The sequence below is a fragment of the Agelaius tricolor genome, unplaced genomic scaffold, assembly GCF_023055355.1.
Source record: "Agelaius tricolor isolate 1412-34295 unplaced genomic scaffold, bAgeTri1.0.p SCAF_25, whole genome shotgun sequence".
In the NCBI taxonomy this organism is placed as follows: domain Eukaryota; kingdom Metazoa; phylum Chordata; class Aves; order Passeriformes; family Icteridae; genus Agelaius; species Agelaius tricolor.
In genome coordinates this window covers 49,968-77,457 of record NW_027269285.1, presented here as the reverse complement: position 1 = coordinate 77,457, position 27,490 = coordinate 49,968, and the positions used below count along the sequence as shown (strand labels likewise).

At 41.8% G+C, this 27,490-nt stretch overlaps 2 protein-coding genes across 7 annotated transcripts; both read right to left on the bottom strand.

Annotated features, from left to right (window-relative positions):
- Positions 1-139: 139 nt before the first annotated feature.
- TEKT1 (tektin 1) lies at positions 140-7,403 on the bottom strand. Of its 6 annotated transcripts, XM_071447655.1 has the most exons (10): positions 6,840-7,402; positions 6,585-6,695; positions 5,270-5,349; positions 4,464-4,707; positions 3,926-4,091; positions 3,618-3,746; positions 3,042-3,185; positions 1,580-1,802; positions 802-998; positions 140-511 (listed from the first exon to the last, which is right to left on the bottom strand). In XM_071447655.1, exons 4-10 carry the CDS (start codon positions 4,651-4,653, stop codon positions 352-354), a joined length of 1,209 nt encoding a protein of 402 aa, XP_071303756.1. In that variant the 5' UTR covers positions 4,654-4,707; positions 5,270-5,349; positions 6,585-6,695; positions 6,840-7,402; the 3' UTR covers positions 140-351. The 6 variants fall into 6 exon arrangements, with proteins under 6 accessions (XP_071303756.1, XP_071303758.1, XP_071303755.1 ...); XM_071447657.1 differs by lacking the exon at positions 5,270-5,349 and having other exon boundaries at positions 6,840-7,403; XM_071447654.1 differs by lacking the exon at positions 6,585-6,695.
- Positions 7,404-8,303: 900 nt separating this feature from the next.
- On the bottom strand, positions 8,304-26,865 carry SMTNL2 (smoothelin like 2). The gene is made up of 9 exons (XM_071447690.1): positions 25,866-26,865; positions 19,856-19,946; positions 18,903-19,145; positions 18,167-18,220; positions 17,039-17,114; positions 14,839-15,009; positions 14,153-14,270; positions 12,687-12,838; positions 8,304-10,748 (listed from the first exon to the last, which is right to left on the bottom strand). Exons 1-9 carry the CDS (start codon positions 26,268-26,270, stop codon positions 10,622-10,624), a joined length of 1,437 nt encoding a protein of 478 aa, XP_071303791.1. The 5' UTR covers positions 26,271-26,865; the 3' UTR covers positions 8,304-10,621.
- Positions 26,866-27,490: the final 625 nt, after the last annotated feature.

Genomic DNA, 27,490 nt, shown 5'->3' with positions numbered 1-27,490 from the left:
CCCTCCCACTTGCCCAGCTGTCCAATAAGTGATTTATGAGGACACTCCTGCTCTGGCTTCCACACAGTTGCCTTTTGACACCTTTCAATGGCAAAACATATCATTAGTTACACATGAGAGAAACATGGAAGAAGGGGCATTTCTCATTATTCTGAATTTTATTGCCAAGTGGAAGATTTCATCAAACATTTTAGAGCATAGATAGTTCTGAAACAGCTGTAAGTACTAGGTCTGTTTTAATTACCTTGTGCAACTAGACAGCATTGAGCCAAGCCAATAAATTTGGAAGCTTGGAAATAAAATTTCAGCAGGAGCTGCTTCTTTGGAGCACAGTCTCCCAGTATAATGACTTCAGTAATTGTTTATGCAAACAGACTCTCTCATTTGCATGCACAGCACTTCATCAATGTACAGTGTGTTCTCCTTGACCTTGATCTCTTCCTCCAAGGAAAGCTGGCGGCGGCTAAGGCCTTTCAGCTCTGTCTGAGCCTGTGCCAATGCATCCTTTAATCTAACAGGGAAAACAGATGCAGGCATTAGTTGAAAACACATGGGTAGGGGTTTTTTTTCTCATAAGGGTTAGGAATTCTGAGCAAGAAAAAGAAAGATGGAAAGGGATTCACAGAGACAATATCCATTGTCTTCCCTTAAAGTCTATCCATTAACTTCCTTTAAAGTGTCCTGCCCTTAAGAGAAAAGCAATTCCCAGCTTTTCAGGGAGAATAGTTGGGACCCGTTGTTATGCTAATACATTAAATTAACCAATACCACAGATTTTCCTCTTGCATAATTTCCACTTGCCTTTGAATATTTTTGGTAATCTCTTGAACTTCACCCATCAGGCTGCTGTGCACCGTGTCATAACACAGTTCCACATTGGGGCGATGGTTCCTCGCTTCCAAGCGGGTTTGAGCCACTTTCACAGGTGCTTCCTTATCAGTGATTGCTTTCTTTAAGGCTGCAATGTTCTTCTCCTGTGAGGCAGTCTCATCCATCACCTTAACAAATCCAACAATGAAATTCTGCACACTGCCTCTTACAATGTGTGAAACCATCATCATCTACTTTAATAGTTGCAACAATCACAGTAGCAATCAATATGTTGTTATTTCATCAAATAATATTTTGCAAAGCTTAGCCAGGAGTATGATTCCTTCATTGGAAAGCAGATGACACGGTTCTGGGTAAATCCAGAAATTTATGCTCAGCAATTAATATTTTTTAATATTAAAACTCAGTTTTCATGTGTCAAATTTTGAGCATATTGACCCTGCTGTTATCAGGCTCTTACATCACAATCTCGAAAAAGCTATAGGAGCCTCATGCAATTAAAAATCACAAGAAAAATCCTATCTTCACTGATGGCTACAGCAACGTTTAGATTGAATGAGTGACTCTAGAAATTCGTCTCTTTGGTGGTGCACACAGAGCTAAGAAAAAAAATCTAAAATTACTTTTATGGAGAAGGGAACAAAAAGGAAAATATGGCAGATAAGTGCAACCCACTGGATTGGGTAAACTGGTAGATAACCGAAGCCTTGTGTTTCCACTTTTTCACTGACTGTCCCCTATGACTTACCATTGCAAGAAGTGTCTCTAGCTTGTGCTTGGCATCCTTGACTTCCTTCACCCTATTTCTAAAAGCATTATTCACCATCTCACAATGCTTGCGCATGTCATTTGCTATCTGTGAGAGGATGCCATCGATAAGTGCCTTCAGTGCCAAAGAATTGTTTCGCTGCTTGTCAGCCTTTTCAACATTTATATTTGTGAAATCTATCCAGTCCTCAGGGCTAACAAAACTGAAAGAGAATCAAAATAAGAGGTCACCAACAGACAGAATCAAAATAAGAGGTCACCAGCAGAAGGCCCTCTATGACTTCATAAATCTGTAATTGTGCCACAAAATCAAGAACAAAGCAGCACTTTAAACTGCATGTCCCAGTAAGTGCCATATGTCCAGGGAGTGCTACAGATACAAAAGAAAGACTCTGTCACAATCATTTTGTAATGAAGTAGATGAAAGTTCAATGAAAACAAATTTGCTAGAGAGATAGAGGAGCCTTGCTGTTACTTTCTCCCGGCAAAGGGGAACTTATGACTTAACATGGTGGGAAACACACATAATAATCAATATTTCTTAGAACATCTTTCATTAATAAAGCTGTTACTATTAATAGCAGGCAACTATTTACACAACACATGCACTTATTCTCTCACAGAGTTCACCTATACGACACTTACAGTACCTGCCTGGAACAACAGTTGAGAAGCCCAGCCCCAGGAGGTAATCCCCAGAATTAGAGGGTTATGCTTGTGCAGCTTTGGCTTGCAGGCGGGTGTTTGAGAAGTTCTTCAGAGGGTTCGTTCCTTGTTTCATTGGGTGAATATATAAAGTTGTAATTGTCATTTGCACATAGCAGGCAACACCATCCTGGGTGTGGTCTGAGTTACATAACCAGTTTTAAGTGCTGGCAGCAAGAGCTGTCAGCCTCTTGGTGTTGCAAGTTTGCCAGCTGTTACATAGCAACAGTAATTTTATGAGGCTCTTGCACATACCGCTTTCCTAGTACAGTTCCTCTTTTCAGCCCATTTTTCTGTGGTAGCTATTTTTGCATTTAAACCTTTCACACTAACTAGCCCATGCAGAATGGGCACATTTGACAGCTTAATGTCCAAGTCAGAAACTGACTAGACACCTCATGGGTCCCAGTCCAGCATTCTCCCCACTGGGACACCCCGGGAGAGGAAAGAAGGTAAGATCAGTAATCTATTCTGTGTTTAAGCAATATGTGAAATTCTTCCTTAGCTAACTGTGAGCCTCAAAAACTTTTAAAAAAACTGCAGTTCACTGGGAGCATAATTATTGTGGTTTATTTCACAGACGTATTACACAGATACAGAAGTGATGGACAGAAGTATAAGAATAAGATGGCAAAAAGATAAAGCCTGTTTTACACAAAACTAATCTTGCTGTTACTGGGACAGCCCGTATTATCTGTATAATTATCATATGTTTGTTGAACTAAAGAACCACTTACTTTCCTTCCAGTTTCATTGCATTATCAGCATATATAATATGAGGAGTGTCGTTTGTCAAGCTAGCACAGTAATCATCAATCGTCAAAGCTGTGAATTTGTCCTTCAGATCCATGTCCAGGTCATATTTTGCTGAACGGTTTTGTCTAGGAGAAAAAACAACCAAAACTCTAAGACCATGTGTAGGCATTCACAGGTGTCCTTAATATGCATGCATACATGCATTAGGTAATTAAAATGCTGTTACAGAAATCGTCGTGTAAGAACTCTTAGTTGTCAAGTCACAAAATCTACAGTATGAAGCTGCCTTTTTAGAAATTGATGGTACAATTCTCATTGAAATTAAAGGCACAGGACTGGATCATGAGAAGACCAAGGATCAAGTGCAAGTACTTTGTATTCTAGAAGCAGAACCTCTCACCACTACTGATTGAGTGGTATGAATTAGGACTGACCTCCTGCTAGTGTTTAGCATTGAAGATAACTTAGGACCTGTGTTCAGCCTGACAACTTCTCAGTATTATGGCTGTCTTAACTTTCATCTAATTAGTGTTCTGTTATGCTCTCTGCCTCTGCACCTGATTTGCTCATTTGTTTGTTCCAATGTACGTTCAAGTAAAGCAATAATCCCCTGGAGGACTTCAACTTCCTTCAGCAGCTGCTGTTCCACTTCATCATGCACCAAGTCAATCCCAACTCGCCTCTGCCTACATGAAAAAAGGAAAAACCATCAGCCACATTGTTCAAATGCCTGCATCGAACAGAAGATGATAAAGTTCCACTTTCCTCAGTGCTGTAACACCTAAATCAGACTGTGTTTGCAGTCTTTTTTCTTATTTGTTAAAGGTTCACTACCTAGACTTTTTTTGTCTCCTTGAATGCTCACCTGTACAGGAGACACTTTTGGGCAACGACAAGGGGCTCTTTGCAACCCTCCAAAGCTCTCTCCAGCCTATTCTTGAAAGTCAACAAAATCTCTGTCTCATGAACAATTTGTTCTAGCTTGTTATCTAATTCTTGCTTCCAGAATTTTATCTCTTCCCGTCTCTGTTCTGTAGAATCAAAATAACAAACATGTATTATTATGGGCCCATTTTATGAGCAAGGGGACTGCAGCTCAGGTCTTAGGTATGGCTAAAAATAGACTTATTCTATAGTGGAGTACCTGTAGTGCTGTGGGCTGTGTGGAAACAGTTTAGCAACCCTGTGTCAGGAGGTTTGGTTAAGAGAGATTTCATGTGTTTCGTTATAAAAATAAAGAGTCTGCCTCAAAATATTTTATAAAATATTTTTGATTTTTTCATTACATTAACAAGCATGGCATTGACATATACTCCTATTCATTATCAACTAATTTGCTAAGTCCTTCTTGAAAATATAGCTCAAATAAAACATTTTGACTCTTGCAGAAGACATGGGATTACCTAATTTCTTGTTGACATCACTTTGGGTTTTTTGAGTTGTCTTTTCTATTTCATCCACCAGCCTCCAACTCTCAGCTATCATGCATTCTGACCTGGATTTCTGGGACTCTGTACTGGCACACTGCATCTTGTTTGCAGTGTACCATTCTGAGGGATGAAGTTTAGATGGATCTTGCAACAGCCTGGCCATTGTTATTTGGAAAGTTTCTGGATATAATGCAGGTCAGTTTTTGGAATATCAAACCTGAAAACAGAAATAGCATTATATTTGGCTGCCAAAGCAAGAAGGGGAGAAGACAGGTCTATAAGGATGAGAAATATTTTGTTCTTTTTACCTGCAAAATGACACTGATATGAAAAAAAAGAGTTTTTGCTCAAAGTTCCCCAAGTCTTTGCTGATGAGTAGGGAAGAATGTTTGGAGTGAGAGAATGAAGAAACAGAAGAATTTGTGAGGGGACTTTATGAGGAGAGAAATGGATCTGACAGGAAAGGATGGACTATGCAATAGGAAGGAGAAGAGAAAGGAGACCTGTGGAGAAAGATGGAATTACTAAACAAGCAATCACAGAAAACAAAAGAAAAAAGTGAACAAACATAAAAGATAAATAGCCTCAGAGAGGTTGGAGAAGCAAACACTTTTCAATAATATGATTGGAGAAATGGATAAAATCTAGACTATAAAAAGAAATGTAACCACAGAATTATTAGTGTTGGAAAAGACCTGTAAGATCATTGAGTCCAACTGTTAATGCAGCACAGCTGTATTCACCACTAAACCATATCCTAAAGTTCTAAATTCACATGCCTTTTGAACACATCCAGGGATGAGAATTCCACCACTTCCCAGGGCAGGCTGTTCCAATGCTTGATTAGGTGATTCTTTTTCTAATGATGATTAGGGAAAAAAAAAAAACTAAACAAAAATAAACCCAAAACATCCCCCCCCCCAAAAAAAAAAAAAAACAAACAACCATAACCACACAACCAACAAAACAGAACACCAAACCCCAAAACCCCAAATCAAAATCGGACCTGAAAAGCTGAAGGCAAATGAGGATATGGGAAAGTCCAGAAAGGATTAAAGAAGAAGAACAAAGCATACTGAGGAGAACTTGTTTAGTGGAGGGTGAAACCAATGCCCCGAATTTGCACAAAGTAGTTTGATTATAAATTTTCCTATTGCAGTATGCTCATCCAGTGTTCCTGAGACAGTTTGTGAGCACAAATGCATACAACTGCGCAGCAACACACAGCTCTGCCCACAGTCCATTCAGCACAGCCACCCTTAAATCGACTTCCTTCGCCCTCACACACAACTCTCGACTGACCTCCATCCTCGACTGAACTGGAGTTCAAAGCCTGGCAAAGTGCCACGTCCTCAGCTCCCCTTCCCTAGGAAGGTGTTTCAGCCTCAGAGACCCCTCAAGAGTCTCTCAGCCTCCTCAGCAGCAGCACAGGTTCTTTTTAAATGTGTGACTCAATACTGCAGGAGGCGGCTCGAACTGCGCGGAAGGCAAACAAACTGGCTGCTGTGGGAACTAGCGCAGCTACCTCTGCTAGCAGCTTGGTGCTGTGGCACCGGCTGGAGGAGGCACAGCACACACAAGTCCGCTTCATTTCACCCCCTTCCTGTTAAGATTTATCGGGAAAGAAACCCACGTGTTCGCTGTACATTATTTTTTTCATAGTTCCCAGAGCTGTGGACAGTAATTCTGAATTGATTTGTTGTAGAAATGCATAAAGATTGTGAAACAAATGAGAGGCATATTAAGTATCCAGCTATCTAAAATGTCAGTCGTAAAATATCCTTAGTAGTATGCTCTATCTTTATGTCAACAATATTCTTTCCTGGGAGAAAATATTCTGGGAGCCAGACAGAAGAGATGAAGGAGATAAAGAGCTTGACATTAGACGGTACAATTGTGTCCCCTCCGTATGGCTCTGCTATAGTTTAGATAGATCAGTTTCTCTGAGTGAAACCCGACAATGTTCCAAAAGATCACAAAATGATAAAGAAGTAACATTACTCAAAAAAAGAAAAAAAAAAAAAAAAAAAAAAAAAAAAAAAAAAAAAAAAAAAAAAGAACAGCTGTCATGTTTCTGAAAACGTGCTCAGTCACCTTGAAAGCTGAGGAAACAAACTCCCAGTGGTGGTTTTCCACGTCGTTATTGTGGGACTTCATGCTGAAAACCCAGTATCTCATGCTGTCCTGACCCAGATTGTAGCGACACTGCCACAAATTAAAGTTACAAACCACAAATCCATTCACCAATGTCAGCTACCGTAAGACAATTTCCTTTCAACCTGTTAATATGAAATTTACAACCCATACTGCAATATGAACTTTACGACGAAAGAAACCCTTTAGTTTTACCTCAGATGGTTTTCTCTACCGACTCACAGGGCTAGAAAACGGCTCCACGGCCGCCGGGGCTGCGCGCACCGGACGGGACGGTCCCAGCGCGCGCCCCCCGGCCGAGCGCCGCCCGCCGAGCCCCGCGCTAGCGAACGGCCCCGGGAGAGCGGCGGAGGCACCGCCCGCCGAGCCCCGCGCTAGCGAACGGCCCCGGGAGAGCGGCGGAGGCACCGCCCGCCGAGCCCCGCGCTAGCGAACGGCCCCGGGAGAGCGGCGGAGGCACCGCCCGCCGAGCCCCGCGCTAGCGAACGGCCCCGGGAGAGCGGCGGAGGCACCGCCCGCCGAGCCCCGCGCTAGCGAACGGCCCCGGGAGAGCGGCGGAGGCACCGCCCGCCGAGCCCCGCGCTAGCGAACGGCCCGGGGAGAGCGGCGGAGGCACCGCCCGCCGAGCCCCGCGCTAGCGAACGGCCCCGGGAGAGCGGCGGAGGCACCGCCCGCCGAGCCCCGCGCTAGCGAACGGCCCGGGGAGAGCGGCGGAGGCACCGCCCGCCCTAACGAACAGCCCCGGGAGAGCGGCGGAGGCACCGCCCGCCGCGCCGACACCCGCGCCGCCTTTCCACAGCGCGTGTAAGCGCCCAGTTACGGCCGTATGAAAAAGGAACTCCTCTTCTGCACAGCAGTAGGGGTAAGCTAACACCAGCTTACCACGTTCCATTGCAATGCCTTTAAAAAGGATTTTACGAAGGAGCGGTTCCTCACATCGTAAATTTTGTCTGGATGTAGAAAATAGGGTCACTATTTGTGAAATGGCCAAGTCCTCAGTCAGGAAACGTCTCACGTTTTCTGTGGAGGAGTCTAACCAACCAGCATTAATGAGACTAGATCTAAATTAAGTATGTTACCATATTCCTTGTTGGGTGTATGAAAAATACCATAAATAGTTTTATTCGTCATAGAATCAATCAGCAGAACTGCTGCCACTGTGTTGAAGTAGGAGAGTTCTCTAGGTTGAGCTCACACTGCAGCATCATCAACTACTTTCTTTCAATGTTGCTGAAATCCTAAAGCAGACTAACATAATAGGTCTGAACAGTGGTGTTCCACTAGAGTCCAAAATAATCCATAAAGAAAGGCTGAGAGGGCTAGGGCTGTTCAGTCTCCAGAAGGCTCATCAGAGAGCTTCTGGCAGCCTTTCAGAATAGTCTTAAAAAGTAGATGATGTCTCTGCTGACATTATCTTGAAAATATTGCACAGAACAAACTGATTTAGCCTTAAAAAGTAGGATCAAGTTGACAATAAACAACCGTAGAGATACTTTTAGATGTAATACAGAAACATTAGAAAAGTTAAGAAACCGTCCATTTGTGTAAAATATATACTACGCCAACTTAATAGATTGTTCTTTTATCATTCATGTTAAACACACTGTCATATACACATACACACATGCTCTGCATTAAAAAAATAAAAATATTGAAAAATCAATTGGCATACATTATATACTTTAATTTCAATTTAATCATACAATCAAATAGTTGAGGTTATTCATACAGAGCAGACCTCTTAATGCAGAAAGCTGTAAGTTTTTTTAGAAGTATGTCATAGCACTATCTCCCTAAACCCTTACACACAAACCACCAATAGATCAACTCAACTTACAGTCTTCAACTTTCCTGCAAACAGGTGGCTGTTAAGTCCCAGATATCTTTAGTCACCTCTCTGAAGTGGGAAGACTTTAGATAACCTGTACAAATACCTTGTGGATAGCTGCAAAAACAAGCTAAATTACAGAAAGTATGTAGATTCACCCTGTTGAATTAGCAATAATTTTACAGTCTAAAAGTTCCTTTATATAATTATATGCTATTAGGCCTAAATTGGCCAAGCACTTACCTGCGTCTTCAGCACTCATATCACACAGTAAAATCATCTATGACCTCGGACTGTGAAGGAATGCGATGTATAAGGCAGTATTGACCCTCTCATGGTAATTATGATGGACTCAATAAAAAGTACTCTACTGTAAGAATGTAAATAGGTGTATTGTATGTGCCAGTTTTGGACAGATTTCTCCTCATGCTTAACCAAAACTCCTCCAAAACATAAGTATGATATGTTTATCCTTAGAATGTATTTGGCAGAGCTATAGGCACACACTTACTCCTCAGAATTATAATAATTCAAGACAAAGTAAAGAACTGAAGGCAATGGCATTTATATGCTAACAAAGCTGGTGCTTCATTCATGGTTTTTAAGTAAACTAGACTAGAAAGGGAGACTGAAGAAAAATCATATTTCAAATGCAGCTGAACTTATGTACTTTTTTTAACTGAAATTCAGAGCACAGAGAATCATGACTGGAACAAAAATCTTTTAAGTAAAAGCTCTGTGCTTTCACTGATTTTACTTGGTTATCTGTCACATCATTCTAAAAAGATGCAATAAATCTGAAGAGTGCTTGACATATTTTATTATAAATGGTCATCAACACAGAACCAAATTAATCTTTCTAAATATCTACACATCAATGTAGAACCAAATTAATCTTTCTAAATATCTACAAAAAGCACAAGGGCAGGTTAAAAAACATTCTCTAGCATGAGCAGATGATTTGTGGCTTTCATTTTTTTTTCTTTCTATGAGCCTATTCTTAGGGAAGAAATAATTTTAGAAGGCTTTTTTTAGTCCAGTAAATCTGGAATAATCTAACTGTACTGTGGTTTTAATAGTAATTTAACTGAAAACTGAAACTAGTGTAAGGCTTTTGAAACTATTTCAAAACTCCCACATCTTTCATATATATTTTTGTGCATTGTTCATTTGCCTCAATCAGCATCTGTACTGAACAAGTTGAAAAGAGTTCACTCTTGTCCACACTGAAGAGCTGCTCTCCCCCTGAGTCCAGGTAAAAGGACATTACAGAAACAGGCTTGTTTCTATTAAAACTGTTCAAAGGCTTTTGTACCTTGCTAGCTCCTACCTTTCCTGCAATCCTAAACCATGCAAGCACACGATCTCAGACAAAGAGGAGTCCCAGCTGTTGCTAGTCTGATCAAGAAATCAATCCAGGACTGCCAGCAGAGGCATTAGCAGCCCTCTCAGCAAATACTATTAGATTTGACCATTACAGACAAATGCCATTATGTAACGTAGTAATCCGTCACCACACTCATCAGACAAGAGGTTATGCTGTCTTTATGATTTAAGAGAACAAAACAATGCCTGTTTGATCTCTGTGTGTGTATGCTAGAGTGGAGGGGTAGGGTTGGAGGATAGGCATGATTGCTCTAATGGTTGAGTACTCTAGGTCATTATTTGCTAAACAGAATTTTCCTTGTCCGTCTGCCGTTTCTTTTATACTATGTTCAACAGAGAAGTGAAACTGAAGGTGCTATCTTCTGGAGTTTTACCTGCATTTTAAGATGGAACACCTTCATACCAGAATCACTGCATAAAATTGTCCCTAACCTTACAGACAGGAGAAGTAGATTTGCTTCCTGTGATCTTTAAACATAAAAATCCTAAAAATCCAATCTACTACTAGCACCGAAATGACAATATTTGCTTTTGCCAATGTCTTTTTGTCTTTCTCAAACCTATTTCCATATTACTGACATGGTGATGTGATCAACACTTCAGGGCACTGCTCAGAAATACTTCAGTCAGCCAGCTACACAGCTGAACGTTAGCAAAGGGACAGTGCAAAGCAAGAAATAATACTGTGTTCCATTTGCAAAATGTCAGTCTTCCTATTAGCACGCTGTACTTGACCCTTCTGGCTGGAGAGGTGTCGATAGTTTTATTCAAAACATCGTAGATGACTGTACAGAGACTGGACATAGGTGAAGACGCACATGGGATCTGGCTTGTGACCCATCACCATCATGTCTTCCACTTCTATCAGACGGTCACAGTGAGCCATTTTCCTGTATTAACAATAAAACAGATACAACAAATCAAGAGTTACATAACTGCTTCCAGAATTCATTTGATGCTCTGATTTGAGCACCATTGAAATATTTAAGAAATCGTGAGGTTTATTGGCAGCATTTCATTTCACAATGAATTGAGCAAGGTCAGGCTGGACATTGTTTTTTTTTTATGACCACAGAATATTCCTGTTCTTTCTGTCTCTTGCTTTATACTGGGATCTGATCTAAAGCCCTGGAGTGGTGGTGCTTTTTTCACTATCATTCACATTCCTTGTATCTGTAGCATGTAACCCAATCTCACACTACTCTGCCCATGTCTCAGTTCTTGGCTATATATAGGGAGTTCCAAAACAATGGAAAAACCCAGGAGGAGATGAGATGTGCTGATGAAGGCCCATGTGGCTGTGTATTGTTTGTTCTCCACCACGCCCATATCTTCAAGATGTGAGTGATCTGGACCAGCAGAAAGGAACAGATCTGCAGAGGCTTAAGATGAAAAATCAAAAGGGCAGGGTTCAATTGTATCAGCATAGCTAGTACTGGGGTGAACAGCAATAGCTGAGAAAATAGCCTTTACTGACACTCAAATCAGTTTAAAGGCAATCACAGCTATGAATAGTAATTTCTGTAATTTTCTCTCACCTAATGTTTCTTAGTGTTGTGTTTATGGTGTGTTTTGTTCTCCCCTAAACTTACTGTTTATATAAACTGAGGTAGAAGAACACTGCAGCTTTCCCTTGAGAGTTGTAGACAGTTTTTTAGAGATCAATCACCTAAATGTATCACAGAATCTCCTTCAACTCACTGACAAGCAACAAAATTTTTTTATATATATGTGTACTTATAAAAATACTTGTATTTCCCAAATTAATTCCTTTGCTAGAGGCTGTAATAAGGAGAAACAACATTATGTCAAGAAATGTGAAAGGCTTTTTCTGAATGGGCAATGGCAAATCCAGTTCTTTAAGTTACCTCATTAGCCATGTGTTCGTACCGCCTATTACCATTTGGAAAAAGTGTACCAAACCCAGCTGCATAGCACATGGAGAGGTCTTACCCTAAGAATCACATTGATATCAGCTCAAAAATGTTACTATCTCTGACTGGCAGGTTCACATTCATAATGACTTTAACAAATTAGTTAGCATTTAATTACCTGCTATACAGCATAAAAAAGAATCTGGATATTGTGACGGAGGGTATTAGCTCTGCCTGTTTTCAGAAATGCAGTTACCTGGTTGAGATACTGAGAAGCTCTCAGTCTTGATCTGTACTTACACTGAATTCAACCTTTGTTCTTTTTCAAGAAGAACAGAGATGAAGTTTCCCACATGTTCTATGCATTCTCTCTGCAGAGCTTTATTGTCTTTTTTGGCATGATACATGCAAGCTAGTAATGCTGATGCCTTAAGTTTTAGCTTCATATTTTCCAGATTCTGTACTGCATGAGTATACAAGTCTGAACTTCATATAATGTGTTAGCAAGTTCTCCTCACAGTTTAGTCAGACAAAACAATCCTCTCCCAGTCCGAGAACCAAGGACACCCTTGCAGCTTCAGGCCCAAAAAGTATAAACAGCAGCGAATTGAGGATAGCAATCTGGGAGGATGGGGCTTCGTAATCTGAAGCTGTAATTGGACAATTAACCCCAATATGTAATGGACCAAAACTTACAAAAGTGTGAAAACGTGTGATCCATCATCCATCTCGGGTGTAGCCTTGGCCAGGCTCTTGTACTGTCCAAGGTGTATCCTTTGAAGGCCTTTTTACTAAATACCTACTTTATTCCTTTAACACTGTCTAGCCTCTGTTCTAGGCAGCCTCCCAAGGCATCAATAGAGAGTCAAAAAGAATAATAATGAAACTCTTCACTGCTGCTCAGGTGCATTAGACTTGAACTGGAAGCACTTCCCAGAGCACTAATGTACTCACTCAGCCGTTGTGAAGGCCAGCTCAAAGTTCTGCTTGCGGTTAGCTGGGTCAAGCTTATTATAATCAAAAGCTTCAGGAAAGAAAGAATGCACAAGAGCGCAGAATGCCATCCCATCATTCCAGCTTGAGGAGAAGTTCTGCAGATCAATGTGCTGTCATGATGAAAAAAATACACATGTTAATGCAGCACAGGGGAACAAATAAGAGCAGCTGCTTTTGTTCAATGCAGTTTTCTATCATTCTTTCCCACCAGCAAGAGCACAGGCTTTATTTTCTTCTTCCCATCTTTGTATGTCCATTTCATTGTTGACATTCTGGGGAAAAAATGGCACTAAAAAGCAATAAAAGGTCTTTGCCTGCAATACCCAGATGCAAAGCAGACATATAGTCAAGGTCCCTGATCCAAAGCCCACTGAAAATACTGTGAAGAATCTCATCAACATCAGTGAGCACTGGAGCAGGCCTGATGCACCAGCTCAGTATCTGTGGAAAACTAAGGACACTGCTTATATATAACCATAATCACCCTATGGAGGATTTAAAATTGAAGAACAGTTCATTTAGTGAATAACACTAGATAAAGACTATGCTTGCTGGCTTTGCCCAATTCAATATCTGTTTACACACAGATAGGTAGAAATATAAGAAAAATCATGCCTACTGCACAACCTGATTCTCAAAACAAATTCTTATTGTTCCTTTCAAATGCCACAGTGAAAAGAAACATATTTGTCTCATGCTGCTTTCTCATCATATAAAATTCAAGTCCCAGCTTTTCTGATAAGCAATTAACCGTAATTTTAATTAATTCTGCTTATTTACACTATACTCTACACTTTAGCAATAATTATGCACATTTAGTAATGTTGAAAAACATACTAAACACATGCAAAAAATCCCTAGGAAAAAAATTCTGTATTTCTTTGACAGTTCCAGTTTAAAGGCCAGGTAAAATAAGTAAAATCTCAACTGCTGTATTCCTATAGTAACACTGATGCTACCTCACAAAAATTTACTCAAAGTATGATTGAAACTCAACCATTTATTACAAATTTATTTGTCGAATACTAAGAGAGTACTTGGGTCTGCATGTAGCAAAATGGCCATAGTCTCCATGTATTCAGAACTTGTCATGTATAATGTGAATAAAAAATTACAGCCTGCAACTAAGAAAAAAAAGTCTGAGCGTATACTGAAATTTTTATCCATAAGCACAAAAAGATTGGCTTTTAGAAAAACACTAATGCATTGCTTTAATATACATACAGAATCTCGTTCATGCAGTCACTGACAGTCTTAAATTGCTGCCTACAGAAACCATATTCATGTTACCCACACAAAAATTGATGACTTTGAGGAAGTTAACTAATTCTCTAGCATATTTTACATTCAGCCTTTGAGCACGGAATTTGGCAAATTCTCTTGAAACAAAAAAGAGAGAGATGAAAATACTACCATATCTTTACCTTGTATCCTATGGTTTTTGAGCGACACCAGTCTAACAAAATTTGTTTAATGCTGCTAGCGCTGGCAACCCCAAAACTCAGCGACCTCTTCAGCTTAGCTCTGGATTCTCCTTTTCCTCTGGAAAATTAACAGATACCAGATTAAATTATATTCTAGAAAAACTTAAACCTCTTTGTCAGGAACATCTATACAACTTTGCTCAGGTCAGCCCCTGTCTAGGTGATATTTGAGAAACATGTTGCTGAAACCTCGACTTGTTGGTCCTGCAAGAAAAACTTAGTTTTATTTTTTTTAATTAAATGGAAGACAGAATTCCAATTCCTCTTTTGTTTAAATCATACTTCCATCAAGAAGTGTCCATATTTTGATCTTAATGAATGGCAACAGAAAGACACTGTATTTGCAGTCTCCTATAATGATGGAGAAGGCAACTTTCACAGAACTCTTCCCTGATAAAAGGGAACCTGCTGCTTCAGCTGACCAACTCCAAAGTCAGAGAATTCTGTAGCTGTGAATTTCCAAGACTTGGTCTGTAAGTCAGTGAAACTTTAGGGGCCTCGTATTGTTCCTTAGCTCCAAATCCTACAATGAGAGAGTTCTCCCACCCAGCTGTACTCTGCTGGTAATAACTGACAAATTAGTTTTCTATTAACAAACCATTCTGGAGACAAGGACTGAGACGTACTTTCCATCATCACGTTCAAGTTTTTCAAAAAGCGCTTTCCTGGCCTGTGTTCCTGAAGTCCGTGGGAGCGTCTGAGACCGCACCAATTCTCGCCTCCTTTCAACTGGGCGATGCACAGCAGGAGGAGGGGAGGGAGAGCTGGGTGTCACCTCACAGCAACTGTCAATGGCACTGGAGAAACATAACGTGAAAAGTATGTGGCAAATGAAAGAGTAACTCTCTGCAGTGACAAGAGCAAGCATAAAGGTTCAACTATTGTCTCTAAACCTTCCAAAAGATCCATTTCAAGAAGACCTGCATGAGTCAAAAGCAATGTTAATAAAAGTAAAATTATTATTGACACACAACAACACTTAAGTATTGAAGCACCTAAGGTACTGTTACAAATAGGACACAGCTGGACAAGCCACAAGCACCTTATAGCACTGAGCAGAACAACAATTAAAAACCTTCAAGAAAAAAAAAGACAAAAAAACAAAGTTGTGGCCACACAGGAGCACTAAATCCCATCGATTTCCAACTTCAGGGTTCTTGGAGGCTGTGACATTTTTAAAATGAAACTTGAAGAATAAATCAGGAAGTACTTTTGAAATTTTTACTTGTAGCACACTGAATTCTGACCTTCTGACAGTGTTGCTTTACTGACTGACTGCAAGCTGTATATATGATTGAGAAATATATTCTAATTTGTGTTTGTTTGAGCCATATACTGCTTCATTGGCATTAATGAAGCAAGCCAAACATTGCATTTGGAATTACTCCATATCACAGAGATGGGGAAACAGGCAAAGAACAATGACATCAGTGTCACGCGTTAATTTCTGGTACAGATGGAGGTCGGGTATGACACCAAGTTCTCGAGTGTGCTCACTGTATCATGACTCAAATGCTGAAGTGCTGATGTTGGAACTACCTCGGAGGAAATGTAATGCCTAATTTGCGATTCTTTTCAAGACAGATACAAGCCTAATTTAAGAGATTTAAACTTTCTTCTCTCCAATTCTTTTCTTGATGGATATTTTGCATGCTAAGCATGTCTGTATATGCCAGGAATAATTGTGATACCATGTAATTCTCTACTAAGCAACTGCAACTTGAGTTAATAGAGAATGTGTAGTAGTCCTCAGCAAGGAATTTAGTCTAGCCAAGCCAAACTAAGGATATTTGCTGGTAATCATATGTTGGTTTCCAAAAATAAACCCAAGGTACTAATTTCAACACAGATTAGTATATTTAAAACTGTTTTCAAACAATCTGACAGCTTCCTCCTCCTAACAAAAATCCACCACTATCAAGCACTAATAATCTTATTCAATAAGACTAAAACAGTGTGGAAATTCACAGTTAGGTCTACTTGAAAGTGCTCTGTAAAATTTTGTCCTTTCTCATCTCTGTTCCACTTAGCCCAGAGGAAAGCTCACAGCCTTTAACATGCTTAAAATATACCACCAGTGACTCATTTGCTCTTTGGTGCACTGGTGGGACAGCCTGAAGAAGCACCCCCCACCAAAAAAGGAGCCAAATGTGCTAAGGCTATCCAAAGCTGTAATCGCAGGCGTGATGTTGATGTACAGCCTACTAGATGCCTCCTGAAAAGAAAGGTGTGAGGATTAACCAGGATATGGCCCTGATATAGGAATCAGAGGCACAAAAGAGCAAGGCATGCAGGGGGTTTAGGGGGAACGAGTGATCCTCAAACTAGACATATAACATGATATATACAGCAGGTTGCTGATTTCCCATGAGAAGTACAATCAATAAATAACCTGGTGTGTTTCACCTGAGAACATTCAGGGTATGTATATAAGCACTGCTGTGTTGAATGAAAATTACTATGTACAGTACATCACTAGGATGGTTTTAGTACAGATAGTGTGATGATTCCAGTAGTCACTGACATTGATTGGTTATTCGCTGAAAGTAGAAGTGTGGTTAAGAGGAATATGCCCATTTACATGTTGATGGACATAGCACATACGTTACATACATTAATGTAATTTAATGTATGTACATACATACATTAAATGAACTACCTATGTGAATGTAAGAGATCATGGGGCAAGTAGTTTAATGTACAATTATACATCCAGTGCTTAAAATGGCATCTGGGACTCACCCGTTTTCCAAGTCAGCAGAACATCTGTCCCTTGAGACTACATTGACCACAATGGCCTAACAAAATGTCATGAAAAATGCATACCTTTCACCAGTTTTGGCTCCACTACGCAGCCCATAGTTCACAGTTGAGACAGGCTTGGTGACAGAAGTAGCATTCTCTATATAAAAACAGAAAAGATGCGTTAGTGCAGAAACTTTCCTCATGTGCTTTCAAATAGAAACTTTCCTCATGTGCTTTCCTGATGGATAGACACGCATTGATTTTTACTCACCACACTGTAAAACTGCAGGCCTCTGACTTCCATTTGAGCTAACAAGCTGGGGAAGGATTTTCCCCAGCAGTTCAATTCCTCTGTAAAACTGCAGCGAGGATAGTGTAGGCATACCAGGAAGGACTCCAAGAGGATGCCTTTGATAAAACTGCAGTTGGAAGGTCAGATCACTTCAGGCCCTCAGAGCAGGGCACACTGCCACTGACATTTCAGTTAAAGGAAAAAGTGGTGCTTGCAAAAGTCATTCTAGCAGACAAGCCCTGGGGAGTCTAATGTAATTGAGTACATAATTTAAATTATCTCATTTCTACCAGGAAATTTTAGTTTGGAAGGGCTACATATTTTGCTAAAAAAACCGACACTTGAGACCACTGTGAAATGCCAGTACATTGTGCAGACAGTAACAACTTGGTGACAGCAATCAGAGGTACTTTTGGAGAGAGCTCAACTCATCTATTTCAACTGAAATCAGAAATCCTTAAAGCATTTTGTCCTTTACCACATTATATGACAAAGGAGACGCCTTACTTTTATCTTGCTCAAAGTAACTTGCTTCAGTATATGTGGGTGGGCATGCCACTTTCCGACTGCCTTGTGTGCAGTCACAATTTTCACTTGATCAGCTGAAATCTTCACTGCTCAAGCTGTCTGCTTGCCTCACTTTTCTGGCATCTATGGTTTCCACTGCAGAGATTGGCTAACGTTACACACGTACGTCACTTGTGCAAGTAAGGGTAAGTACCCCTCACTTTGAACTCATTGAGAATCTGATGGAGTAGAACAAGTGTTTGTGATTCTATGAGTCTGCATACATACTTGTTAGCAATGTTAGTATTACCGTGTACCTACAAGTCAAAACTACATGCTCAGATCCCCCAAAGAGCCCAGAATCGCTCTCAATTTTTGTTACATAAGGGCATGCAGATAGGAATACTCACCTCCAGTGGCAGATGAATCCATTGTTCTCATGGTAATTGAATTCCAGTCCTTCACTGTATCAGCACAAACAAAGACAAAGGAAGTGTTTGCTACATTTTTAGTTTTAGTAAGATAAAAACTGAAAGAATAATCTGCAAATAATCCCTATCTCTTGCTAGCAATCCCATCCCAGTCTCCTTCTGTAATTTCTGACCCATATATATAGTCCAATTTGTAAGTGTCACAGCCAAGGATGAACAGCTTCTATGTGAATTTTTTTTTTAAACTCAGTTTCAATATAACTAAGATTCTGCAATCACTGACATGTGTATATGTGTCAGACTGCTGTCAGTCATTCCTTCTTCCAAATGACATTGGAACCTGCTGGCCAAATATCTGCCTAACTTCACACAGGACCTCCAGTCCTAAAGCACTAAAAATGTCCACAAATTTAATGAAAAGAGCTGGGCACGTTTAAGAGATTCAGTAACTTACTGAATTCAGTAACTGCGCTGTCAGATACACTTCACTAAAAACTCAAATACATTAGGCACAAAAATTCTCTGCAGATGTGACATTACAGCTGAAGGCTCCAGCTAGGACCCACAGTATTCCAAAATGGAATGTCCCACAATGGGATATATAGCCATAGAAGCAAGGTTTCATAACGACCACTAGGTCACAGGACAATACTCATAGCACCAGTTGAAGAAAGGAAACGGGATGCGGCATCAGCAAGTTATTTTTCTCTTTTACCTGGCTGGTTGGAAGATTTTACTCCCATTTTATTTGCGCTCTTGCCCTGTCCCAGCAGGCAAGAAGATGTATTAGTTGTTCCTGTTGGACAGATGTTCTCTCCTGAAAACTTCTCAGATGTCCTGGTTACTGCAGTAACAGGAAGGTGGGGCATCTGTAAAGTGACTGCAGGGGCATGGGCTTCGGGGGACGAAGATTCTGACATCTGAAAACAGGTCAGTTCACGGGCGACTTTTGCCTGACCTGAGTAGAAAATGGGAGAGAGGAAGTAAATTTGTTTGCAGTTTGTAACAAAGCTACAAACCAATGTTCATGCAACAGTATTTTACAGGTCACTGGACTTACTCCCCTTTGAAACATTATACCATTTACATAGCAGAAACAACCCTAGCCCAAGTGACCCTTGCAGCGATCACACGTACTCTACGTGAATCTCAGCAGGAGCAATATCTTCAGATCATTAATATACTAGCATTTGCATTTGGTAAGCTTCTCTTCCTCTGCGCAGCCCTCACTCACAATCTCCTGCCCCAGTTAAGGAAGCAGCATTTTTGTTCATGGTTTTATGAAACACTGTATGACTCTCTCTAAAGTGGAGATGGTAAGTCCTTCGTCCACTGAAGGATGACAGAAGCGGATGGGTGACTTGCAACATGTTTTGGGACAGAAGACTACAACGGCACCCACCACAAAAGGTCTTATCGCTCGTGTCTCAAGTTAATGCAGGAGTAATAGCTTCCAATTTATGAAACACCGTAGTACATGCTTAACAGTAAAGCCAAAGTTTAGAAATTAAACTCCTAATTATGAAATAAAGTACAGGTGGCACCGGACAATATCCATCCTGAAACTATAGTAGATTCTAACCCTTCCAAAATGTGAGTCCTGCTCTATGACTGCCAAGATCAGGTATTTTACAAGCAGTGCTGCTTCATTTCATGCCCTGTTCCTACCTGATGATGAAGATCGATGCCCATTTTCAATGATGGAAGAACTAAAAACTCTTCTAAACTCAGGTTTCTGGTGGTCATCCAGGTCTACGCTCTGTCAGAAAAGAAAACAGACTTGACAGCTAAATTTCAAACAGCAGCAAAAGTGAGAAGAATATCCAGAAACACCTGCCAAGAACAGGTCTTCCTCATGCAAGTGACCACAAAATAAGAAAGGAACAATTACCTAACCCCAGGAGCCTAGCCTGCCAATGAAGCATTGGCAATGCCTAACTTAAATCAATCTTCACACGTGTGTCCTTAACGGACCCCAAGCACCTAGGAAGTGTTATCTTTTGTTAGATAAAGGTATCGCCACCCACTGCAATGGTGATAAACAGAAGACTTGATGTAACAGTGGAGAAATTGATTGAGATTGCATGGAATAATGCTATGCATTTTTTTCTGTTTGCTGCAGAAAGAAAATACAGTATAAAAACATATTGTACAGGCATTACAAAGTAAATTCAATCCCAGGACACTACAGCTATTTTATAATCTGTAACGTTTGTAAGGATAGCTTTATAGCTTTTTTCTGGCAAAAGCATAAATTGTCCTCATAATGGCTGTCAATATAATTCCAGAAAAATCAGCCAGGAATTTTTTTGTGGGTTTAGTAGAAGGTTGGGGGAAGGGGAAGGGGGGGGTTGAGGGGTTTTGTTTGTTTGATTGGGTTTTTTTTTGTCTGGTGGGGATGGGGTTTTTTGGGGGTTGAAGGGGCATGTTAAACTGTGAGGAACTATGTGATTTTTGGCTGCATAAGTAAAGGAAGAAGAAACTGCTTCACAGATACATGATTACTGCAGTTAAGTTTCCAAGAAGAAGCAAGTTAGCTTCAAGCTACAAGTAGTAGAGAGAAATTCCCCAACACACAGTCCACAAAAATGTTCATTGATTGCATAGTAATATCCAGATGTTTTAATTTTCTGGGAGAAACCCCCTATTTTGAAACTTTTGGAAAAGGGACTGTGCATGAATAAACTCGGTTATCACTAGCTGCCAGGACTGAGAAAATTACAAATTAAACAAATACTAATTACAGAAACCAGGCAGAATCAGGGGTTCAGAACCTTTATTGCTGCATTTAGTGCAACTGAGATCCCAGTCAACAATTACTGCTCAAATCCAGAACTGAAATGTAAAGCACAGCTAATGCAGCTCCCTAGAATATACCCATGATACACAGTTAGAACTGTTTAGCCATTCATGTCACATTATGACCTGAATGTGAAGAATGCCTGTGTAGGCTGTAAACATGAATCTACTTTTATAAGCTGGGGAGGCGTGGGTGAGTAAAATTGTCAAATGACATGATTGTTGCAAAGGTCACGTAGCATTCTACACACTGAACTTGCTTTCTAATGCAATGTCAAGTGCTGCGTTACCTTATTTCATGCAAACCTGACTGCTACGGTTTGGCTAATAGTGCCAAAGAAGAAACTGATACCAGGCTGGAGGATGGGGAAGAAGGCCCATGTGCTGACAGAACAGTGGGAGGATCTGAGATCAGATTCTGATGGGCATTTAGTAGTGTCAGACTGAAGTACTTTCAGAATTCACTGTGGAGATGCCAAGCTTCTGACAAACTCGTGTTTAGAAATACTACTTCTGTCAGTGCTGGTTACATAGATTATAAATAGCAGAGGGATAACTACACGTATCTGTTCTTAACAATAAGAAGTACACATTTGTACGACTCATGTGACAACAACACAATGAAGAACTGATGAAGTTGAAGAAAAGAAAGTTAACACTAATATTTTCGATGCCTTATCCAAAGCTGGCTTGTAGAACTAATCTCAGTGTAGGTCAGAGGTTTTCATGTAAGGAGGGTGATAATACTTTCCATAGTTATAGGGCGGCTGGAATTTCTCCTTTGCTGCAAAGAAGTTACACTTTGGAGATCCCTAACTGTAAGCTGCAATTATCGCAAGCCAGTAGTAAAAATTCAATGCATTCAGAAAAAATAAGCACCAGCTCACAAGATTAGGAAAAAAAAAAAAAAAAGAAATACAATTGTTATTTCCCCGCTGAACCTCTAAGGTACATGTCTGTTATGTCTCTTCAAGATTTTGTCTGCAACAAGGTCAAATTCTAGAAGAATGACAGACACATGATATTACTCTCACTCAAATGACAGATTTCAGTCATTCAGTGTCATTCATAAGACCACCAATTACCACAAGGGTCACAATACAAATCTCTGGTTCTAGAAATGCTGTTTCTCTAGGAGAAGTACATCCCATTCTTAAATATGATAGGTGAAATTGTTGCTTCACTTTGTTGAACAGTAATATTGCCACTGACTGCCACCCAGGCAAAGTTCCACACTCTGTTCCTTGCATATATAGAGATCACTGAGATATCAGATACTGGGAACAATGAAATTTTGAGGAAATGGAAACAAGCCAGCTAGACACCAGAAAGAAGTGTACCACATTTACCCCTTAATTCTACTACAAGAAAGCCATTGTCCACAAGACAATACAAGTATCCTCTATCTGTAACTGACCCTGCTACATGAAGAAAAAGCCTTGAACACTATGAACATATTAGAAAAACTATTGCACTGAAGAAAAACAACAGGAATACTGGATATACTGGATATAAATGGATAGGAGGGGACAATTCTCTCTTAGCAGCTTCAGCAGGTGCCTGTGGCTATGCCACAGTGAATTAAAACAAACAACAACAAAAATAGTCTAGATAGGATCAAGGCAACCATGAAATGTCACCATTCCAAAAGGACACTTCTGGAAGTATAAGAGAATAATAAAGAAGATAAACCAAAATATTTCCTTTATCAAACAGAGGAGTTAAGATAGTTTGGAAATAGAGTATGTAATGCTCTAGTAATCATGTAATCTCCCTGTCATTATAGAACCATAGAACGGTTTAAATTGGAAGGGATCATAAAGATCATCTTGTTTCAACACCTTGACATGCACAGGGATTCCATGCATTATATCAGGTTGCTCAGGAGCCCATCCAACCTGGCCCCAAAGACTGATAGGGATGAGGCATCCACAACTTTCCCGGGCAGCCTGTGCTTCACCACCCTTTGAGTGAACGGTTTCTTCCTAACATCTAATCTAAACCCGCCCACTTTCAGTGGTTTAAAACCATTGCCCCTTGTCCTGTTGCTATCTGCCCATACAAAAACAAGTGCCTCACCCTCTTTTTTGTAAGCCCCAAAGTATTTGAAGGCCGCAATGAGGTTTCCTTGAAGTCTTCTCCGGGCTGAATAACCCCAGCTCTCTCAGCCCATCTTTGCTGGAAATACTTAGGTCATTATATAGACCCAAGTCACGTCTTATGCAGTTACTCACAGGCTGCCTAAGTGCTGGGTGCCATCAGGTCATCAGGGAGAGATCCCAATGGGTAATAATACTTGTTTAGACCTTCATAGGTGGTCATAGCCAGCTATCTATCTCTCTGTGGCTTTGACCACTGCAGGCAGATTCTCTGCAGCTGTCTGTCCAAGTTATACAGAAACTCTTCTGATGGTTTTAAAACAGGACACCCTTAAAGTACTTTTAGTTCTCCCTCTTAACAAAGGCATCATGCTTAATCACAAAAACTATGGAAATATCCTAAGTTATGAAGCTCTTGCCAAAATGTAAAATCAGACCAACAAAAGGAAGATCAAAACTCTTTCTTTGTAAATGCTCAGTAGCGCAGGTATGGCTCCAGGATCCAGATCTTTGAAACTACCTCTTCAAATATCCCCTATTTTCCACCTTTGTGAAAGCAGCTCTCAAGACTCTGGCGTGGTTAAGAGAGCTGAGTTGAAGTCTGGTATCAAAATAACAGAAAGACTCACCTCCAAATCAGAGCAGCTAACGGCCATTTAAAATTCCACCAAAACCAGTATTTAGACTGCTCTATATCAGCTTTCAAGGACATCATAGCAGAAATTGCCCAGATTAGAATTAAAAGGAGATTTGTGTCCTTGCTTCTGAACTATGCTTGGAATTCCCTGGATTCATTTTTTTCCCAAATGAAATTACCATGAAAAATAATCTAGCAATATTAGAAAATAATGGCTGAGATACCAAAGATGCTCAAAATCTCTGATATTCAATTAATGCTGCATCGACCGCACAGTAAAAAGGAACTCAACCAATAAATCTTTTCAGGAGCAAAAGAGCACATCTTGATTTGCTACTATTTCCAGGCCAGTATTATTTGCTTCTCGTGTCTCACATTATAGAAGTATTTCCTAAAACTAGAAGCGTCACCAGTTTTATTATAGGTGCTCGTGTGTCTGTAAACATACACAGTGCCATTTATGGTATTCTGTTTCAAATTCTTCAGTCCTATATCCAGAAATTGGAATCAGCTGCAGGAACAGTGTTCATTACAGAAAATCTGAGCAACTGTCCCAGCAACCAAGGCTTGGTCTTTTGTCATTTGCATGTAGCCACATCAGAACCTGACCCACAAACTCATGTTTTCACTGCACAAATTTGGCATGTATAGCTGTAGCTGCACCTCCCATACTTCTCAGTACTGAAATTCCCTTTCGGTCAGCTCTGCTAACTTGGGAACTTCTCCAACCTAAATTGTTGGGAGGGCACTGAAGAACGATCAGCACTTAAGTGATCTTCCTTAAACCCCCAAAGCAAAGCAGGAAGGTTCCCATCCAAACAAAAGCTCATACTGTGCTTTAAGGCAGACCGATACTTAAAGCTGGATATTGGCCGTAACATTGATGCAAGACTTTCACAGACTGTGAAGTGCACACCACAGCGTAGACAGTGGTGATGGAGTGAGTGAAATGGAGTGAGGGACCACAATCCCTTGTCCCTTCTGTATCACTCATCTTATTTCAATTCCTTGCAATACAAGCAAGTGTGGATAGCTCCGCAGAACAAAAAGGAAGCAGTCGGAAGTTGTATGGATGCTGCTTACCTTTGTCACACAGGGGAAAGGCAGCAGTTGCTAGAATGTATCAAATAACAGTTTTACCTTTCCATTTGCCCAGAGGTAGGAAGCCCAATGATCCCATACACAGGTCAGTAGGAATGAAGAGGGCTGGAATGCAATACAGACTCTGCTCATTCCTACCAATTCTAGTAAATGCAACTTCCAAGCTTTTCTTCTTTAACCCCAAGCCTAGACAGACCACAGACCAGTTTTTTTAAAGCTCCAACAGTTTTAAAACCCCCTTAAGACATGCTTAACCAAAAGGACGTGAAACAGGCTGTCATCTGTGAAAGCCAAGTCTCTAGTACCTTAGTTTTATGTGACCCAATCACTGACTGGTTGCGCTCTCCTGGCGTCAAGGGTGGCACAGGAGCTCTCAATTCTTATCACAGAGACAGACACAGAAAAAGAATTACACAAAACATCTCGGTACCAGATGAGCTTTCCACTATTGGGATTTCTGTGCACCAAGTTACAGTGCTCCATTACACTGCAGAAAGTTTTATCAGTGGGAGGGATAACTACACTTGTGCAAGTTTAGGTCACGGACACCACGAAAGCTTGTGTCAACCTCTCAGGGACGAGCTGCAGCAGTGAGGGACAGTGGCTGGACAGCAAAACTGACTCACTGTGGGATGTTATCTTATGGAAACCACTGCCTGCTATATGCTAAGCTATTCCCCTTTGCAAGCTTGCCAAAATCGAGTCCAAAAAGGATACAAAAATATTTGCGTACACACGTACATCGATAGCCTAGACTGCCCCATCTCCTCTTATTTCTAACCACAGGGCACTGACAGGTTGCTACCACTCTAACCAAGCTCCCAGTCTGACCAAAGAGGGCCATAATCAGGTAGATCTCTAGATGGTATCACAGCTAAGACCATCTCTCACAGCACCTCCCAAAATACCACTGACCCCTGGCAAAAGAGGAACTCCGTGTACCTAAACATTATCCCGTGCCAACACAGTCTGGCAACACCCGTGAAGCATCCCTTCATGCTTGCCCTTGGCCCTCCCTCCTGTCGTCTCCCTGGCTGCTTACCTGGCTCCGGCCAGCAACCGTTCGCTTGCCATGACCGGAGAAGGCACCGTCGGCCGAGCCTTGCGCCGGCGAGCCGGGCCCCACGACCTGGGGGCTCTCTGCCGCCTCGTTCACCCACTCCTGCGGCAGCCCCGCCGACCTGCCCAGGGCCTCCACCTGCCGAGACAGGCGCTCCAGCTGTACCCGGAGGCGCCGGTTCTCCTGCTGCAGCTCAGAGACAGCGTGTGCCAGGGGGCTGGCGAGGCGCAGCACCTCCTCCACCTGCCGGCCTACTCCTTGCTTGAACAGCTGGATGTCCACATGGATCTCCCGGACGGCGCCCCGCAGCGTGTCCTCGTAGCGCTCCAGGCCGTCGCAGACAGTCTGCCCCTCCCGACTGTTCAAATCCTCGCTCTCGCCGGCCATGGTGTCCGCGCACCGCAGGCTGCGCGGGCAGGGACGCAGGAAGGTCGGCAGCGGCTATCGGCAGGCGCCGGACCGTCCCCCCCCCTCCGCCGTCAGCCTCTCCACTTCTTCGAGACTTCCCCGTGCCTCCCGGCGGCCCCTAGGCCAGCCCTAAGCCCGGCCCCCGGCGCCGCCGGGCACGGCCCGTTCTGCTGGGACGCGGGGGCACGGCGGGGCGCGCCCGGGGCAGCCGCCGCACAGAAGCGGCGCGGATGGTGCGGGTCGTGCTGCTGCCCGGTGTGCCCCGCTCAACGTGCACTTCTTCAAAGGGGGAGATGGAATTTCGGGAGGGAATGGTGGAACAAGCAGGGGGAAGGGGCGGGGCCACGGGATCGTTCACAGCTGCGCGGGGCCTTTAGCCCGAGAGGGGCTGCGGGCGGGGCCGCGGGAGCGAGACGGCTCGAATCGGGCGGCAGCGCCGGTGTGGAGCAAGGAAGAAATGGGAGATGTGGGTCGGGAAGGAATCGGAGAGAGACAGAGCGAGGGGAGGAGGGGTTAGTACCAGGTCTTTCCCGGCTTGCTTGGACGATGACGATGTGAAAGTATGCACAGATTGTCTCTTTAGCGGGGAACACGGAGGCGAGGGGAGGAGAGAACGGTCTTTGAGGGCGTAGAGACGGAAATGCACGCACATGCACCCTTAGACAAACTGCCAAATTTCTACGCTTTCATGGGCAGAAACTTGTAACCAGCATGTTCACACTTACACGTTTCCCACAGTAGGTGCAATTCCATGGGCATTAGTGTTGAGCTGCCAAGTCGTCCAGCTGATCCAATCTGGGTGCGTGGTGGATGCGACACATTTCTGTCAAGCTAACCAGAGCCACGATGCAGAACCCTTTCAAGCGTATTCTTTACTGCAGCGCAAGACAAAAAAGCCCCGCAGAAAAAGGAAATCTGAGAAATATTTTAAGCAAATTTGCATCATCAGGTAGCTATACATGACAGCACTTTATGTCAGGTGGCTACAACTTCTTTGGTACCATTTAACAGTTGTCAATAGTAGCCTACTTGCAGCAGCAAGTAGCTAAGCCTGTAAATCTGGAATGTGCAGGGAAAGTTGGCATTCTGCCCCAGTCAGTATGTGTAAAACTCTAAAACAATAATAACAGAATCCAATTACCATTAGCTCACAGGCAATTTCTTAACATATGCAACCTTATCGAAAAACAATACGTGTG

What these genes read in the sequence shown, in the direction of transcription:
- TEKT1 (XM_071447657.1), bottom strand. Translation starts at nt 4,653, where the DNA reads ATGGCCAGGCTGTTGCAAGATCCATCTAAACTTCATCCCTCAGAATGG. An exon ending in CAAAAGTGTCTCCTGTACAG is followed by an intron (nt 3,747 to 3,925) that starts GTGAGCATTCAA and finishes TTTTTCATGTAG; the next exon opens with GCAGAGGCGAGTTGGGATTG. An exon ending in GCAATGAAACTGGAAGGAAA is followed by an intron (nt 1,803 to 3,041) that starts GTAAGTGGTTCT and finishes ATTCTCTTTCAG; the next exon opens with TTTTGTTAGCCCTGAGGACT.
- SMTNL2 (XM_071447690.1), bottom strand. Translation starts at nt 26,270, where the DNA reads ATGGCCGGCGAGAGCGAGGATTTGAACAGTCGGGAGGGGCAGACTGTC. An exon ending in CGGTTGCTGGCCGGAGCCAG is followed by an intron (nt 19,947 to 25,865) that starts GTAAGCAGCCAG and finishes CTTTTCTGACAG; the next exon opens with AGCGTAGACCTGGATGACCA. An exon ending in CTTGAACGTGATGATGGAAA is followed by an intron (nt 14,271 to 14,838) that starts GTACGTCTCAGT and finishes TTAATTTTCCAG; the next exon opens with AGGAAAAGGAGAATCCAGAG.